At 36.4% G+C, this 20067-nt stretch overlaps 1 protein-coding gene across 1 annotated transcript; it reads left to right on the forward strand.

The window, feature by feature from the left end:
• The first annotated feature begins 16188 nt into the window (after window positions 1-16188).
• Window positions 16189-17827, forward strand: LOC145126603 (F-box protein At5g03100-like). The gene is made up of 3 exons (XM_079061937.1): window positions 16189-16524; window positions 16631-17164; window positions 17720-17827. The coding sequence occupies exons 1-3, from the start codon at window positions 16189-16191 to the stop codon at window positions 17825-17827; spliced, it is 978 nt and encodes a 325-aa protein (XP_078918063.1).
• The last annotated feature ends 2240 nt before the right edge of the window (window positions 17828-20067 follow it).

Genomic DNA, 20067 nt, shown 5'->3' on the forward strand with positions numbered 1-20067 from the left:
CATACTCACTTTTTTTGGAAAAATGCAAGGAATAAAGTATGTTCTATAGAAGGAATTGAGAAGAAAAGCTATGAATTACATATGATTCACCTGCAATTCACATATGAATTACATGTGATTCACATGTAAATCACATATAATTCACATATTGATTACATGTTGTGACAACCCGAAACTTCTTTCGTCCAAAACGTTAAAAATAAATCAATTCGGAATTTATTTCTGCTCTTGTCAGCTATACCTCGGGTCTAATTAAATACTTCGAACTCAGTACAATCGAAGTTTGGGTCCAAGAATGAGTTTTTCCAAGTCAAAGCGTAGCATCCGGGCCAAACACCCCTTCGAGAGGAGTTTACGGCCGTAAACCCCCCCCCCCCCCCACTCCACCCCTTGGCCGAAAACTCACCCCTATATAAAGGATGAGTGGCCTTCATTTCAAGCTTTAAGGACTCAAAGGACTTTATCTCTCTACAATTTTCGAGTTTTGCTCAAGGATCTTCAAAATGTAAGTGATTCTTCACTTCTATGGTGTTTCAATCCCTTTTCTAGTGATGAATCCATGTTTCATCTCATAAATTTCATCTTTTTCTAGATCTTCTCTCTCACCAAGAACACCAAGAACACACACTAGTTCTTGGTGGCTAAAAACCTCATTCCAAGCCTCTTACAGTAAGTAACTACTCCCTATGCTTGTTATCTACTAGGAATCACTTGTTTTCACTTAGAAATCGACCCGAAAACATGAACACGAAATGGGTTTACGGCCGTAATCCCTTTAATGGCCGTAAACTCCATTTTTGGTCGATTATTGGCCTTTAAGCTCTTACTTGAGCTGGGCACAAGGTTTAGAACACTCCCAAGAGGCTAGAAAGGACCTTGAAACACCGACAATCGCACCTTTCACCAAGTGTTTACGGCCGTAAACACATGGGCCGTAAACCCATGGGCCGTAAACCCATGGACCGCAAACACTTGGGCCGCAAACTCGTGGGCCGTAAACCCTGTTGGGCCGCAAACCCCTGACCGTACACTCCTGATTACGGCCGCAAACTCCCCATCTTCAATCTCGTGTGATTCTAACACTTAGTTTCAAGTGTTTCCTAGTCCCTAAGGTGGTTTCCTTACGTAACAAATAGTGTTATGTCCTCATCTAATACATATATGTGTCACCATATGTTAATAGGATCCGCTTGCGTACGAAACATCAGTTGACACTCAGCATCCACACCGACCTTACGCTCGGGTCTTACGTCAAACTGTGAGTTCATACCCCTACATTTTCCATGTTTTTAATGTTTTCAGGGGGGAATACAAGCTAAACATAAATGCTTTCAATAATATGAAACTTATGAAAATCTCATACTTTAATCCCTTTTGTACTATGATGAGCATAAGGGACGTTTTCACTAAGATTGCATAGTTTTCCGGACACGCTATTCACTACGTTATACATGCAAACTATAATCGGTATAGTTTGGGATTTTCTAAACATAACAAGTACATAAACTTTCACTACTAAACATATGCACTAAGACAGAAATAGTTTACCGTTTACATCATTACTTTATCATGGTATTCACAATTGTAATTATTACTACATACGGTATACATACGGATTTTCACTATGGTAGAACGCTACTACACTACATGTAAACTAGATTGTATGATACTGTGAGGCGCTACTTCAATACTGTACCCTTAGGTGTACAAGGATAAATCCTATCATAGTATAACCAGAGTCTCCTGGAGGGAGAGCGTGAGATTTGTGAATAGATCTATTCGGGACTGATAATCCCACACCTGAACTGCTAGCTACAGTTAGACGGGCACGCCTGGGGTGTACAAATGTCATTTAACTCGACGCCTGAAGAACGTTATAAAGGTCTCTAGTCATATCAAGTATGGTTATACGACTCACATTATGTATAAATCACCTTTAGTTTACAACCTGGCACTCTTCAACAGTTTTATTTATACTAAATAGAACTAATACACACTACAACTGGAGAACTTTCAGGGTTTTCAAACAGAACTGAACATACAATGGTTTCACGTACGAAATACTTATACATCATGATTAGCATTAGCTAGTCACATGAAGTATTATTTTCGCACATCAGTACAGTCTTCAGTAACAAAGATTCACGGTTTCATACAGAATTGAGAACACTACATTTTCATTAAAGAAAATATCGGATTTTTTCTTAAAACTATACAAACACTTTTACAAGCTCATCAATAAGTTTTCATTACAAACTACCGCTTATGAACTCACCGGCTTTATGCTGATATTCTTTCAAACTGCTTGTATTCTCAGGAAATCAGTAGACAGGTACCTGCTGGATTTTTGAGGAGTTGGAGCAATAAGAGTTTTATGCTTATATTCATACAAATTATTTGATGTAATTCAAACAAGTTTCAGACAAATTCCAAATTGATGTAAACATTTTTACTTTGGTATTCACTGTAATGGTTGTGTTGCTATAATTGTTATTATACACTGGTTGTGATGCTATACATGACGTCCTCCACCCCAGAACGTTTCCGCCATTTTGGTTTTGGGATGTGACAGATTGGTATCAGAGCCCTTGTTTATAGCGAACTAGTATACCGAACCTTACGTGGTATACAACTATAAACACTAAGGGGCCTAAGTGCTCTAAACTAAAAGTATATTTTTGAAATATAAAGTATTTTGTAACAAGTATACTAGTATGCATACATAACAGAATCAGAGTCATAGATAGAACGAAACAAAAGTATTTGGATGTTGGGACGCTGCGGTTAAGCCTGGGCAGTTATGTAATCATGTCTAGGGTCAATATAGCCTGATCAACTATATTCATTCGAGACATGACCAACATGTGCTTGGGAGTGGCTGTGGTGTTACAGCAGGCCTAAAACTTACCAAGAACAAAAGCATCCGACATAAAATACTAAAGGAGTGTTCCTACAAGGACTTCATGACCGCAAAACCCAAGCCCTTCGACGGAAATGGAGGTGTTATCGCTCTAACTCGATGGTTCGAGAAGATTGAATCCATCTTCGAAATTTACGCCTGTTCCGAAGCCAACAAGGTGAAGTTCGCCGCCTGCACCTTCACCGACAGAGCCTTGACCTGGTGGAATGGTCGAGTCAAAACCCTAACCCTGCCAGTGGCTAATTCCATGGGTTGGGAAAGACTGAAGGAGGTCATGTTTGCGGAGTACTGCCCGAGGGGCGAGGTGCAGAAGTTGGAACACGAACTCTGGAACTTGAAGATGAAGGGTTCCGACATCGCTGCCTACACCGCTAGATTCTGTGATCTGGCTCTCCTCTGTCCGGGAATGGTCACCCCGGAAAGCAAGAAAATCGAGAGGTACATCTGGGGACTGACATAACCAACCAAATGGAATGTCTTGGCTGGTAGACCGATTACATTTGAAAGCGCCAAGGATCTGGCACAGACTCTGATCGATCATGGAATCGATCTGGATGAGGTGGCAGCTGTCTCCGAGCCACAAAAGGAGAGTGGTGGGAAGAAGAATAAGTTTGGTAACAAACGGAAGGGTCAGTCTTCGCAGGAGCCCTCCAAGAAGCAACAAACAGTGGCAATTCACGCTGCTACTACTCCTACTGCTGCTCCCACTGCTGTTCCAACCACCCAAGCTCCTACCGGTGGCTATGCTGGAAACCTACCTCTGTGCAACAAGTGTAACTTTCATCATCACGGACCCTGTCGTGAATTGAAATGCAACAACTGTGGAAAGAAGGGACACACGACTCGATACTGCAAGACACCTGTTCAATCAACCAACCAGGCTCCTGGGGCGGGTGCTAGTCAAGCCTGCTATGGCTGTGGAGAGGTTGGGCACTTCAAAAGAAACTGCCCCAAAGCGACAATGGGCGGCAATACAGGAAGAGTGCTGGCGATGGGCCAAGAGGAAGCAGTCGCTGATCCTACCGTTGTTACGGGTACGTTCCTCCTTGACAACTCTTATGCCTGCATTCTCTTCGATTCTGGTGCGGAGAGGAGTTTTGTTAGTCATGCATTCAAACATCTAATCAAATGTAAATCCCAACCTCTAACCGAAACATTTACCGTCGAGATGGCTAACGGAAAGAAGGAGAGCACTAACGACATATTCATAGGCTGTACTCTTACCCTAGACAATTATTCCTTTCCCATCGATCTTATGCCGGTATCCATCAAGAGTTTCGATGTCATTATCGTCATGGACTGGTTGAGCTCCAATCGTGCTGATATTCTTTGTTTCGAGAAAGCTATCCGTCTCAATCTTCCCTCTGGTGAAGCCCTCATGATTTACGGAGATAAGTCTAGCTCGAACCTTCGTATTATTTCATGCATCAAGGCCCAAAAGTATCTGCGGAAGGAATGCCATGCATTCTTAGCTCACGTTGTTGATGAGACGCAAAAAGTTAAAGACCTCGAGAGTCTCCCCGAAGTCTGCAACTTTCCTGACGTCTTCCCCGAAGACCTCCCAGGAATCCCTCCCGAGCGCCAAGTCGAGTTTCGTATCGACTTAATCCCCGAAGCTACTCCTGTAGCTAAATCTCCTTATCGTTTAGCACCGGCAGAAATGCAAGAGCTATCCAGCCAGCTCAATGAGCTAATCAGCAAGGGATTTATAAGACCGAGTTCCTCACCTTGGGGAGCTCCGATCTTATTCGTGAAAAAGAAAGATGGATCCTTTCGGATGTGCATTGACTACCGAGAGCTGAATAAGCTGACCATCAAGAACCGTTATCCCCTACCCAGAATCGACGACCTCTTCGATCAAATTCAGGGAGCCAGTTACTTTTCGAAGATAGACCTAAGATCAGGGTATCATCAGTTGCGGGTTCACGAGAGTGATGTGCCCAAGACAGCATTCCGAACTCGCTATGGACACTACGAGTTTGTAGTAATGCCCTTTGGTCTGACCAACGCACCGGCAGTATTCACGGACCTGATGAATCGGGTGTGCCTCCCTTTCTTAGACAAGTTCGTGATTGTGTTCATCGACGATATACTTGTCTATTCGCGGAGTGAGGATGATCATAAACAACACTTAAGGCAGGTGTTGGAAACATTAAGGGCAGAAAAGCTATACGCGAAATTTTCGAAGTGCGAATTCTGGATCAGGAGGGTAAATTTCCTTGGACACGTGATTAGCAAGGAAGGAATACACGTGGACCCTTCCAAGATCAAAGCGATTGAGAATTGGTCTGCACCAAAGACACCCACAGAAATCCGGCAATTCTTGGGTCTTGCGGGCTATTATCGCAGGTTCATCCAGAACTTCTCCAGAATCGCTAAGCCTTTAACTACCTTGACACAGAAAGGTGTAACCTTCAGTTGGGGAGCCAAGCAAGACACTGCATTTCAAACATTGAAGCAGGCCCTGTGCAGCGCACCTATCTTGTCCTTGTCCGAAGGGACGGAGGACTTCGTTGTCTACTGTGATGCATCCAATCAGGGCCTAGGTTGTGTGCTCATGCAACGAGGAAAGGTTATCGCCTACGCCTCGAGACAGTTGAAAACGCACGAGGTCAATTACACAACTCACGATCTAGAGTTGGGAGTAGTGGTCTTTGCGTTAAAGATCTGGAGACACTATCTCTATGGAACCAAGTGCACTATTTTCACCGACCATAAGAGCTTGCAGCACATCTTCGATCAGAAGGAGCTAAACATGAGGCAACGGCGATGGGTAGAGTTACTCAGTGACTACGAGTGCGAAATTCGCTACCATCCCGACAAGGCCAACGTGGTAGCAGATGCCCTCAGTCGGAAGGAGCATTCCGGGCAAAAGGTGAAAGCATTAACGATGACTATTCATTCCCATTTATCCGCGCAAATCAGAGAGGCTCAGCTGGAAGCTTTGAAACCAGAGAAAGTGGTGGATGAAGCCTTGCGGGGAATGGACAAGAACTTGGAGATCAAGGGAGACGGAGTGTACTATTTTATGAACCAGATCTGGACCCCAAAGTTCGGCGGGTACAGAGAGGTTGTCATGCATGAAGCTCACAAGACTAAATACTCCGTTCATCCAGGTTCAGATAAGATGTATCTGGATCTCAAACAACTTTATTGGTGGCCAAACATGAAATCAGAAATTGCTACCTTCGTGGGTAAGTGCTTGACTTGCGCCAAGGTGAAGGTAGAGTATCAAAAGCCCTCAGGTTTACTTCAGCAGCCGGAAATACCTGAGTGGAAGTGGGAAAGGATAACCATGCATTTTATAACCAAGTTACCTAGATCTCCGAGTGGGCACGACGCCATCTGGGTGATTGTCGATCGGTTGACTAAATCCGCCCACTTCCTGCCAATCAAGGAAAAATTCAAAATGGAGAGACTCACGCAGATCTACATCCGAGAAATAGTTCGCCTTCATGGGGTACCTATATCCATTATCTCCGACCGAGATAGCAGGTTCACCTCAAGATTTTGGCCATCGCTACAGAAGGCTCTTGGAACTAAGTTGGATATGAGCACGACTTATCATCCACAGACGGATGGACAGAGTGAGAGAACAATTCAGACATTGGAAGATATATTGAGAGCCTGTGTCATTGACTTTGGCACGTCATGGGACGCTCACCTTCCTCTAGTCGAGTTTTCCTACAACAACAACTACCATACCAGTATCAAGGCTGCACCGTTTGAAGCCCTCTATGGCCGTAAGTGCAGATCCCCTCTGTGCTGGGCCGAGGTGGGCGACACGCAGCTAGCCAGGGGTCAAGTCCCCGACAGTACTCTCACTGGTCCTGAAATCATCCGAGAGACAACTGAAAAGATTGTACAAATCTGGGAACGACTTAAAGCCTCCCGAGATAGACAAAAGAGCTACGCCGATAAGAGACGAAAACCCTTGGAATTACAGGTTGGTGACCGCGTCCTTATGAAGGTCTCACCCTGGAAAGGCATGATACGCTTTGGGAAGCGTGGAAAGCTAAACCCAAGGTACATTGGACCGTTTGAGATCCTTGCTAGGATCGGTCCCGTAGCATACAAACTCCAGTTACCTCGGGAGCTCAGCAACATCCATCCTGTCTTCCACGTATCGAACCTAAAGAAGTGTCTGTCCGATGAGACACTTGTGATTCCTCTCGACGAGATTGAAATCAACGAGAACCTCAACTTCGTGGAAGAACCGGTCGAAATCATGGACAGAGAGATCAAACGAACGAAACAAAGTCGCATCCCGATAGTGAAGGTTTGCTGGAGTGCCAAGCGGGGACCTGAATTCACTTGGGAGCGCGAGGATCAGATGAAACAGAAGTATCCGCATCTCTTTCCTAATCCATGATTTGTATTCTATGTTCGAATTTCGGGACGAAATTCCCTCTAACGGGGGGATGATGTGACAACCCGAAACTTCTTTCGTCCAAAACGTTAAAAATAAATCAATTCGGAATTTATTTCTGCTCTTGTCAGCTATACCTCGGGTCTAATTAAAGACTTCGAACTCATTACAATCAAAGTTTGGGTCCAAGAATGAGTTTTTCCAAGTCAAAGCGTAGCATCCGGGCTAAACACCCCTTCGAGAGGAGTTTACGGCCGTAAACCCCCCCCACTCCACCACTTGGCCGAAAACTCACCCCTATATAAAGGATGAGTGGCCTTCATTTCAAGCTTTAAGCACTCAAAGGACTTTCTCTCTCTACTCTCTCTCTATAATTTTCGAGTTTTGCTCAAGGATCTTCAAAATGTAAGTGATTCTTCACTTCTATGGTGTTTCAATCCCTTTTCTAGTGATGAATCCATGTTTCATCTCATAAATTTCATCTTTTTCTAGATCTTCTCTCTCACCAAGAACACCAAGAACACACACAAGTTCTTGGTGGCTAAAAACCTCAATCCAAGCCTCTTACAGTAAGTAACTACTCCCTATGCATGTTATCTACTAGGAATCACTTGTTTTCACTTAGAAATCAACCCGAAAACATGAACACGAAATGGGTTTACGGCCGTAATCCCTTCAATGGCCGTAAACTCCATTTTTAGTCGATTATTGGCCTTTAAGCTCTTACTGTAGCCGGGCACAAGGCTTAGAACACTCCCAAGAGGCTAGAAAGGACCTTGAAACACCGACAATCGCACCTTTCACCAAGTGTTTACGGCCGTAAACACATGGGCCGTAAACCCATGGACTGCAAACTCGTGGGCCGTAAACCCTGTTGGGCCGCAAACCCCTGACCGTACACTCCTGATTACGGCCGCAAACTCCCCATCTTCAATCTCGTGTGATTCTAACACTTAGTTTCAAGTGTTTCCTAGTCCCTAAGGTGGTTTCCTTACATAACAAATAGTGTTATGTCCTCATCTAATACATATATGTGTCACCATATGTTAATAGGATCCGCTTGCGTACGAAACATCAGTTGACACTCAGCATCCACACCGACCTTACGCTCGGGTCTTACGTCAAACTGTGAGTTCATACCCCTACATTTTCCATGTTTTTAATGTTTTCAGGGGGGGAATACAAGCTAAACATAAATGCTTTCAATAATATGAAACTTATGAAAATCTCATACTTTAATCCCTTTTGTACTATGATGAGCATAAGGGACGTTTTCACTAAGATTGCATAGTTTTCCGGACACGCTATTCACTACGTTATACATGCAAACTATAATCGATATAGTTTGGGATTTTCTAAACATAACAAGTACAGAAACTTTCACTACTAAACATATGCACTAAGACATAAATAGTTTACAGTTTACATCATTACTTTATCATGGTATTCACAAGTGTAACTATTACTACATACGGTATACATATGGATTTTCACTATGGTAGAACGCTACTACACTACATGTAAACTAGATTGTATGATACTGTGAGGCGCTACTTCAATACTGTACCCTTAGGTGTACAAGGATAAATCCTATCATAGTATAACCAGAGTCTCCTGGAGGGAGAGCGTGAGATTTGTGAATAGATCTATTCGGGACTGATAATCCCACACCTGAACTGCTAGCTACAGTTAGACGGGCACGCCTGGGGTGTACAAATGTCATTTAACTCGACGCCTGAAGAACGTTATAAAGGTCTCTAGTCATATCAAGTATGGTTATACGACTCACATTATGTATAAATCACCTTTAGTTTACAACCTGGCACTCTTCAACAGTTTTATTTATACTAAATAGAACTAATACACACTACAACTGGAGAACTTTCAGGGTTTTCAAACAGAACTGAACATACAATGGTTTCACGTACGAAATACTTATACATCATGATTAGCATTAGCTAGTCACATGAAGTATTATTTTCGCACATCAGTACAGTCTTCAGTAACAAAGATTCACGGTTTCATACAGAATTGAGAACACTACATTTTCATTAAAGAAAATATCGGATTTTCTTAAAACTATACAAACACTTTTACAAGCTCATCAATAAGTTTTCATTACAAACTACCGCTTATGAACTCACCAGCTTTATGCTGATATTCTTTCAAACTGCTTGTATTCTCAGGAAATCAGTAGACAGGTACCTGCTGGATTTTTGAGGAGTTGGAGCAATAAGAGTTTTATGCTTATATTCATACAAATTATTTGATGTAATTCAAACAAGTTTCAGACAAATTCCAAATTGATGTAAACATTTTTACTTTGGTATTCACTGTAATGGTTGTGTTGCTATAATTGTTATTATACACTGGTTGTGATGCTATACATGACATCCTCCACCCAGAACGTTTCCGCCATTTTGGTTTTGGGGTGTGACACATGTGATTCACATATGAATTACATGTGATTCACATATGAATTACATGTGATTCACATGTAATTCACATATGAATTACATGTAATTCACATGTAATTCACATATGAATCACATGTAATTTATATATGAATCGCATGTGATTCATATGTTAATCACATGTAAATCACATGTATTTTTGTGAGTGTGTTTGCATCAATCAATTTTTTTTAATTTTCTTGTAGATTTGGAAGAAGTTGTGGTGAATATTGAAGAGGTGAAAAATGATAAATTGAAGAAAATATGGAAATATTGACAAAGAGACATGAAAACGCTTTGAAATTTTGTAGCATTTTTTGTTTTTTATATTTTATATTATATCGAATAAAATACTTATTCTATTGTGTTTATCGATTAGTAAATAAAATGAGTTTTCTTATGATTTCTTTACAAATATTATAGTATATGAAATATGCATATACGCATTTGTAAAAATATGCATATATGTACCTAAAATGTTGATTTTTTTGGATAAAAAATTATAATATTTTTTTAAAAATATTCCAGTGTTTTTTTTTTAAATTTTTTATTAATTTTTAAATGCTTTTTAAAAAATTGCAGTTTTTAAAAAAAAATATATTTTTTTTTCAAAAATTCATGTTTTCTATAAAAAATTAAAAAATTTGCACTTTTTATAAAAAAATTGAAAAATACTATTTTAAAAAAAATCCAAAAATTTGATTTAGTATGTAATTTTTTAGACATTTCTATTAATATTTCCAATAACACAAAAAATTAAACATTTAATGAGATTGATATCATTACGATTATGTCCTTAATGAATTAGTTTTGATCTAATGCTCCACTTTTAGTTCTCGGGTTCTCGGGAAACTATGAGTTCTCAACCGATCTCCTCCCCCCCCCACACACATACACATATATATATATATATATATATATATATATATATATATATATATATATATATATATATATTAAAATATGTTACTACTGCATCTTTTACGTAAATTTTAAATTTACAAAATAGTCCATAAAAATATTCAACATTGACCCTTATTTTATGAAATATGTTACTACTAAATCCTACTATATTTTTTATTTGTATTTTGTAGATTTACTTAATTTTGATAATATTTAGCGTAAATATATTATTTAATTTATAACTAACACTTATTTGTTTTCAATACCAAATATATCTCATTTATACATTTCCATTAATACTAATATTTAATATTGTAATAATAAGAAATAAGAAAACACATAATTGCTATTACATTACTTAAATTCAGAAATCGTAGCACAAAATCACACAGGAAAATACAAGATCAACTAAACATGAAATTACAACACAATCAAACAAAAACATAGTTTACTACTAATTGAATCTTGGTTGAGAATTTGAACAATTTCTTCTATTATGACCTGGTTGGTGGCATAGTGTACATCTGTGAGGTTCATCAGGATGACGAATGTACATCTCATTACAAATTCAGTTTGCACGCCTTCGTCCTCGATGAACAAAAAGTTTTGAGTAATCTGCTTCAATCGTCCGGTTTGAATCCAACCAATAATCAGCATGAGGAAGTGGTACAAACCCAAAATTGTATTGTTGTCTGTACGCCATAGTAGTGTACACATTGTTCACAATAGAAAGAGGGTTGTCCCCTCTATTCCGACAAACTGCAAGTGCATGTGAACATGTAAATCTCTCCATTTGCCACTTACCACAAGTACACATATGTTGAATATAATTAATAGTTTGCGTATTTCCTCCAGTTCCATCCATTTATCTGTGACCTTATGACAATTCTGTAAACACCTTCATTGTAGTGAAACTCAGATAAAACATGACTTTGTGCACGAGTGTTACGTTTAAGAAATAGACGCCACAAACATTTTGGTAGAGGTGTAATACAGTTCATTGCAATACCACTATGCTTTCTGAAAAGTTGCACAATTCTATTGAATGTAAGGTCAATACACACCCTAATTGGAAATTGTCTCGCTCCTCGTAATGCATTGTTCATACTCTCAGAGATATTGGTCGTTAAGAAACCCCATCGATGATTTTCATCATATAAAAGACACCATTGACTTCTTTTAATTTCCCTCAAATACTGCCAAGCTTCCATGTTGATTGCTTTTATTTCCCGTATATAGTTAGCGAACTTCCTTTTTGTGTGGTGCTACCCATAGCCCAACAAATTTTTTAAGGCTCACATTCTTGTACCTTTTCATGAGATTACTTCTTACATGCCTCAGACAAAAACGATGGTATGCTAATGGCTCTTTCCACTCCTCTAGATTTTCCATTGCATGAATGATTCGTTTGTGCCTATCAGAAAGAACACATAATTGTCTATTTGGAGCAACAAAATTTCTAAAATGACCCAAAACCCACACCAACTATGAACTGTCTCCTCATCAACAATGGTAGAAGAAATTAGTAATATATTATTGTTAGCATCTCTTGAAACAGCGACAAGCAATTTTCCTTTGTAAGAACCCTTCAAATGAGCACCATTGATAATGGCAGAAGAAATTACAGGGAGACACAGATGAAACGCTTTAATAGCTGGTCCAAAAGCCCAAAAACTATATTTGAATTTTGCCACCTGTGATGAGCTATTTTGGTTATGAAACCACTTGACAACTGTATCAAGGTTTGAAGCCTGCAAAGCTGCAACATAGTTGGGCAACTCAACAAAGTTACTCTCCCAAGTTCCATAAATAGTCTCTATGGCTTTTCTTATTCCATGCCATGCCTTCCAATAAGTAACGTCAACATGAAAATGATCTTTTATATCTGCTTGTATATGTTTCACCGGATAAGCAACATCTTTTTGAATGGAATGGAGAATGTATGAGGAAATAACTCTAGAGTTTAAATTTATGTTATTATTGCCGGTACAAGATCCAAAACAATTATGTGCATCCACCCAACGTGTAATCTGCCACATATGATTATTTTTCTTCTTAATTGCATGGATATACCATTGACAAGGTTGTGTATGGTGCATAGAACTAGAGCTTTATCCTTCACCCATCTCAATCTTACATTTTGCTACCTATTTGTTATGTTTCCTTTCGTACACTTTAAACTCTCTATTTTGACTGATAGACCAAAGTATTATTGCATTTTCACCTGCTGCTTACTTTCAAATTGCATTCCTAACCTAATTTTGTTTTATGTTTCCTTCCAAACATCTATATGAACGTTTTCCTCTAAATTTTCTATGACGTCATCTCCTATATTTCCAACATCATTCATAAAGTCTACAACTGGATTGTCAGTCACATCATCAAAGTCTTCCTCAATATGGCTTAAGGACTCACTGTTGGATTTTGAGTTGGGATCATATATATATATATATATATATATATATATATATATATATATATATATATATATAGTTTCACACAAAATATATGCAAAATATTTAGAAACTATACATATCTTATGTTAAATATATGAAAGAACTAATCATGTGAATAATATGGAAGCATGAAAGAACTGACAATGTATAATTGAGGAGAAACACTTTTGAAAGAATGATGAAGAACCTTAGCTCATAAGATCACATTTCTAGCATCAAAAAGTAAAATGAATTCAATTAAAAAATTTAGATATGACAATTCATGCAACTTTATTTTTTAAAGAGTTTTCAATAAACAACGACATTTTTGTTTTGGATAGAGTGTTAGCTTTTATAGGTTCAACTATTTGATTGGAAAATTCATATATAAATATATTTATTTATTTATTATTCATATGATTCTAACAATATTTATATGTTAATTGTATTTGTATAATTAAAATAATATTTAATATTACAAAATTTTGGAATATAAACGAGATCGTTTATGTAGTAAGAACAATTAAATGCTATCTATAAAATTTAATAATATATTTAAGTTAGATAATATATATATATATATATATATATATATATATATATATATATATATATATATATAAGGTAAATGTAGAAAAAAATATATAAGGATAAAAGTTTAACTTATTTTAAAAGACAAAGGAGCAATGTTGTAAGTTCTGAAAGATCCTTTCTTTTACGTATTGATTTAGTGGGTCAGGAACCCCATTTTTAAAAACACATTCAAAACAACTCCATTTCTACAAAGCCTTTTGAAAACTGCCCCCTTTTTGCAAAAAACTCCCGAGCTTTATGAGTAGTATTCATACAACAAACAGATCACTTGACTATGTCCACTTGGACTTATGGGGACCATCGTGAGTTGCTTTGAAATGTGGAGATAACTATATTCTTACTCTCATTGATGATTTCTTAAGAAAGGTATGGTCTTTCTTTTTAAAACATGGGAGAAGTTTTTTGTTTTTTACTTTCAAAAATTGGAAAGTACATGTTGAAAAGTAATCATGATTGGTGGTAAAGTATGATCGCATGGATAATTAATGGACTTGAGTTTTGCTTAGAAGAGTTTAATTCCCATTGCTAAAAGGAAGCATAACTCAACATTACATGGTGGTCCATACACCTAAAAATGGTGTATTCAAAAGGATGAAACACACTAGTGGAGAAGGTCCGATGTATGCTTTCAAATTCCAAGTTCCATAGCCCTTTTAGGCGGAGGCTGCCTTGATTGTTTTCTATCTTATCAGCCGATCACCGTCACATGCAATTGAGAAGAAAACTATGTTTGAGTTATGATCCGAGAAAGCTACAAATTACACATAGTTAAAACCTTTTGGATGTCCAACTTATGCACATGTTAACAATGGAAAGTTTACACTAATGGCAATAAAATTTGCTTTTATTTGGGGTACAATGACAATGTATATAACACTCGAAGACCCACGTCAAGCTGCAAATAATGGAATAAGAATGGGAACAAAACATATCAATGCCTCTAGAACCGACTTATGACATAAATGATTACGAGGATGAGGATGAAGACGAAGATGAAGACAATGGTATTGAGGAGACCCTATGAAGATGAACCCAAAGTAGAAGACCATAAAAATGAAGACTATTTAACAAAATATTATAACAACACTTTCTTATTAATACTAGTTTAGTAGTTTAGTTTTAGCATCCAAAACTCTTCCATTTTGATGTTTGATGTATGTTTGAAATATTTTAATGAAGCTATGTTTCATTTTATGCTATATGTGGGGTGTTTATAAACTTATTTAAAAAAATTGAAATGTCGGATAAAAATGGATTAAACCGGTCAGTTGACCGGTCAAAACCGAATTTATGCAAACACATAAGTATCTTTTATGTACTGCACTTGTAGGGACCGTCCATAAAGATTTAGGACAATCGATCTCTATAAATACGTCTCATTGATTGTAATCCTAATATATATATATATATATATATATATATATATATATATATATATATATATATATATATATATATATATATATATTAAAAGTCTGTGTATTGAAGATTATCAATAAAAACTCTCTCTAGTCTATAGTGGACGTAACTTGATTACTCTGATAAAATGAGCCTTATTTCCTTGTGTTCCATGTTTTTATGATTGTAAACAAACCGAACGTTCAACGAACTGTTCGTGAATCGTTCGACCGAAAGTTCGTCTATGTCCATTTATTTAATAAATGAGCGAACATTAACAAAAATTTTCATTTGTTTAGTTAAACGAACGGACATGAATAATGGTATTGTTCGTTTATTTATGTGCGTGGATTTTTGTTTATGTTGTTCGTTTAAGTTTATTTATATTCATTTAAGTTTATTTATGTTCAATTGTTTTTTATTACATTACTATATTCATATATGTTCAATTGTGTTTGTTTATGTTCGTTTAACATGTTCACGAACATAAACGAATTAAACGAACGAACATGAACAAAGTAATTTCTTAAACGAACGAACATAAACAAAAAAACTCCTTCGTTTATCTGTTCGTGTTAGTTTGTTTGTTCGGCTAACTTAAACGAATGAACATGAACAAACATTGTTCGTGTTCGTTTACAACTCTACTTGTTGTCTAGCTTTTGCATCTCATATCGTCTAGATAATTATGTTTTGTGTGCATTTATCGAAATCCTTAATCCTAACATCATAAACCTTAATTTCTTTGGAAAAATAATGTTTGCGTTTTCACACCGGTAGTGCTTTCATTTTTTTAAGTTGAGAAAAATGTCTCATTAGTAGAAATCCTCCTTGAATCACAAGTTAATGTGCCATAATTGGCTCTCAAATAGACCCGCTCATGATATCCCATGACACATGTCTTTTTTTAACGTCATATTTCATGTTAGATCTGTTTTTAAGTCAAACAAATCCAAACTGACTCCAATTTTGATTTAGGTTACAAACCTTATAGATATCTAGTGTCACAACTTAGATTGATTAGCACAACTCAACTTTATCTCTATTTTATCTTCCTAAATGGTTTTTCTAAATTATCGGCTAATAGTTAGAAAGAATTCTCTGTTTTTATAGGGAATGATTTGTAACTTTTTAAAGTTTAGAGGCGAAAGCAAACATTATTTCACAGTTTTGTATTCATCTACACCTAATTCGGGGTTTGTTGCAAAATTTCTTGAGGGAAAGCAGCGGAACTTCGTTGCCGCCATGGAAATGGTAGAAGAAGGTCAAAATCAACCTAAAATTCCTACAAAACGGATAAAGTTTGAAGAAATCATGGAGGAGGGGGGAGAAGATCGAATCAGTGCGTTGCCAGATTGCTTGCTTTTTGAAATCCTGTCTCGTTTACCCACAACAAAAGACACCATTAGAACAGGCAAGCTCTCAAGGCGATGGAAACATCTTTGGACTTTGGTACATACTCTCGTCTTTACAGATTCAGATCATATTTTACCGTGGTCCAGTTTTGATTCGTTATTCTATAAGCTGTAACGTTAAAGAGCTTAATTTAAAGTTACAGGGTAAATATCTATTAGATCAACTTTTTGTAATCAGTTCATGTTTTACTAAGCTGACATTAGAAGGCTGTGTATTTAATCCATTTGCCGCGATTAGTTGGAAAAATCTTCAGAGTTTGTGTATAACCCGTGGGCATTTATATGAAGATTTGATTGAAAATATATTATCAGGGATTCCTGTATTGGAAACTTTGGTATTAGATCGTTGCTATTGTTTTGGTCGGTTTAGGCTTAATATTACTTCAAAAAGTGTAAAGAAGTTGGTGTTATCTGGATACCATGAACCTGAATACGATTATGAAGGTCTTCAACATATTCTTAACATCAATGCTCCTGATCTTTTATCACTAACAATCAAAGGTGATCTGGTGTTGCTGAATCTTTTTTTGGTAAATGTGTCTTCTTTAGTTGAAGCTGAGTTAGATTATACAAACTTGTGGCATTGGAAGAGAACGCGTAGAGAAGAGATGCTTAAAAGATTTATACTAAATCTATCCCATGTCAAGGAGCTTAAAATTGGAAGTTTCTGTTCCAAGGTAAAATTTCTTTTCCTCTGACAATTTATATCTTTGTAAAAATTATTGACTCATTAGCTTTATTAGTACTTTATTGTTTATCCCTTGATAAAATGTACATTTTGAGTGTTTAGATAAAAATGATTATGATTATGATTTCTGATTGTTTAGGGTCAAAAAAATAAAGAAGGTAAGTAGTTACTGAATTAAAGATTGACTTTTAACTATCATTAGCTCCTATCAACTGATTATCTGCTTCAAGTCCTAGTTATATAACACTATGAAATTGCACATCCAAAATATACATTGCAGAAGAAACTCCAAACAAACCCACCTAAACATTCTTATTTGTTAATCATTAATTGTTATATGGCGTTTTCTCATTTTGCTGTTTAAAACTCACTTATGGAGCATGAGTGTCTTTGCTTCTGCTTCTTAGGTTTCTCTCTGTTACTTCTTACGAGATGTCATAGCTATATTTTAGTTTTCTTTATTCATGATTAATCATACATGTAAATATGCAATTCATGATTCTAATTTTTGTTGTCCTTTTCACCTGTATTGTTTTGTTTGTAGGTTCTGTCTCGTTTAAAAGCTAAAGGTTTCGTTGTTCCATCAAATATCAAGTTTCCTGATGGTTTTCATATTGAGTCTCAGTGTGAGAGTGAGAGCCATTCAGAGTGATTCCGTGAGATTGGTGATGCTTTGGATTCATGTTTAGGCATTATTGTTATTGTGAAATACTTTCATATTTCTTTCTGTTTGTTTTTGTAAGTTTTACTTGGGTTCATTGGGTCCTCTCATTTGTGTTTTGGATCATTTCTTATTTTAAAGTATTGATCAATCTACTGTTTCTTGTGATCTTTCTTTATTTAGTCAATGCATTATTAGTTGTTACTCTGATTCATTAATTTTCGTTTAGAAGCTTCGTTTTTGTTTGTAATATCCATTCTTTATGAGTTGTGGCATTTTCTTGAGCAATTCGAACGGGAAATGATTCGTACACAACAGTGTTTTGCCATACACAACAATTTATGCTTTATAGAGTTGTACAGTACAACATTATAAAGCACCAATTGTTATGTACCGAGAAAATTTGTTGTGTACAAATCATCTCCCAATTAGAATAGCAATTATAATGTTTTTTATGTAGTCTTCCAGACAAGTGGTTATGAAAAGTTACCTAACATGGACTTAATTACAATTGACTTAGAGTTTTATGCTTCTTGTTTTGGTAAGCGTGTTGTTATGCAATGATATATTGGGGATATATTCAGCTAGTTATGGCTAACCAACTATTTTGAATCTACCCAAAAAAACCATTTTTCACACTTTAATGTAATCAACCTCATACTTTGTACCTGTTATACCATTGTGACTTGTATCTACATAACAATTATCAAAGTAAACTTTACAAAATATCCAAAATTCGTATCTACATGACAATTACATTCAACGTAACAAAGATTAGTAACTAAAAGGTATACCCAAACAACAATACATTAGAATGTTGGTAGTTTATAAATATATGCACCACAAGGTCATTTTCATATTCATTCTCGAATCATGTAGCAACTATTTCAGCATAATCATCCCGATTGAGTCTCATTAAACATAGATAATATGGTTTCAACAAAAAAGAGTCAAATATGAAAAGTTCAGTTACATCATAATATACTTGAATAAGTAAGTTTAGATACCAATAGAACTCCATTTGTATGCATTCAGTTGGAATCACGGAATCCACTTCTATGATTACTAATGGTTCTTACTTCTTATTTACATGGATATCATAAATTGTCTCTGTTGGAATGGAATCAGTGATTCCAATAGATGATCAGCCAAGAATTTCGTCCAAAACAACAGGCTATTTGAACCAGTTGATGAAGCTGCAAAAACAGAGTAAAGAACATTAGATACTCAACTCTTTGTCAAATACCTAAAATACCATTCAATAAAACCAAAACTGATTATGGACACAAATCAATGCTACCAATTTATTCATAGTGAGTGATTATAAGGAGTTAAAGAGAATAATTAGGGCATCCTACATTTCCAAGTCGTCAAAAATCAAAATCACATAGCTCAAAATCCAAATTGTACACCAAAAAACAACAATGTCTGAGTCAACCTAGCCTGCCATCAATTGTAACAAAGTAGCAAAATAATGAAATGTAAAAACAATCAAAAAGTTCAAGAGGTTTTAATTTCCAAAGATATTCTGCAATGTTGATTTTTATTAGACATTGATGATTTTGAAGAGATAATGAGATCTATACAGAGAGAGGGATGGAGAGAATTTGAATTTTAAAATTTGTAATTATTCATAAATACGTCCTCAATTTGTAGTAGCCGGTTTTAATGTTTGATTTCTTGAGATAATTACTATTCTTTGCATAACATATTGTATGTCACGGTTTTAATGTTTGATTTCTTGATATAATTAGTGTTCTTTGCATAATAGATTGTACATTAAACATTATAATTAGTACCTTCTAAACTTTTAATATTTAACCAAAATATTTTATATAGTAGTATAAATATAGTATATAGATATAGATTAGTAAGAATATATATTACAAATAGGAATTATATGACATAGTGACATACCATAATTAATAAATGCTACAAGTAGGTTAAAATGGACAAAGGATATCTAATGTTTAAACATAAGAGAAGAGCTTTGTTTCCGCCATGGAAATGGCGCAAGGACATGTACAATAAACCTAAAATTTCACCAAAACTGATAAACTTACACAAAGTCGCAGAGGAGGAGAAAGAAGATCGAGTCAGTGCATTGCCTGATTGCTTGCTTCTGGAAATCCTTTCTCGTTTATCCACCACAAAAATCGTCATTAGAACAGGTATACTCTCCAAACGATGGAAGCATCTTTGGACTTCGGTTCCTTTTCTCATTTTCATTG

This window comes from Lactuca virosa, chromosome 7 (genome assembly GCF_052849685.1).
Source record: "Lactuca virosa cultivar CGN04683 chromosome 7, Lactuca_virosa_CGN04683_v6, whole genome shotgun sequence".
Taxonomy (NCBI): Eukaryota; Viridiplantae; Streptophyta; class Magnoliopsida; order Asterales; family Asteraceae; genus Lactuca; species Lactuca virosa.

Coding starts and splice junctions, on each gene's coding strand:
- LOC145126603 (XM_079061937.1), top strand. CDS start 16,189: ATGATTTGTAACTTTTTAAAGTTTAGAGGCGAAAGCAAACATTATTTC. Junction 16,525..16,630: donor GGAAACATCTTTGGACTTTG/GTACATACTCTC, acceptor TTAAAGTTACAG/GGTAAATATCTATTAGATCA. Junction 17,165..17,719: donor TTGGAAGTTTCTGTTCCAAG/GTAAAATTTCTT, acceptor TTTTGTTTGTAG/GTTCTGTCTCGTTTAAAAGC.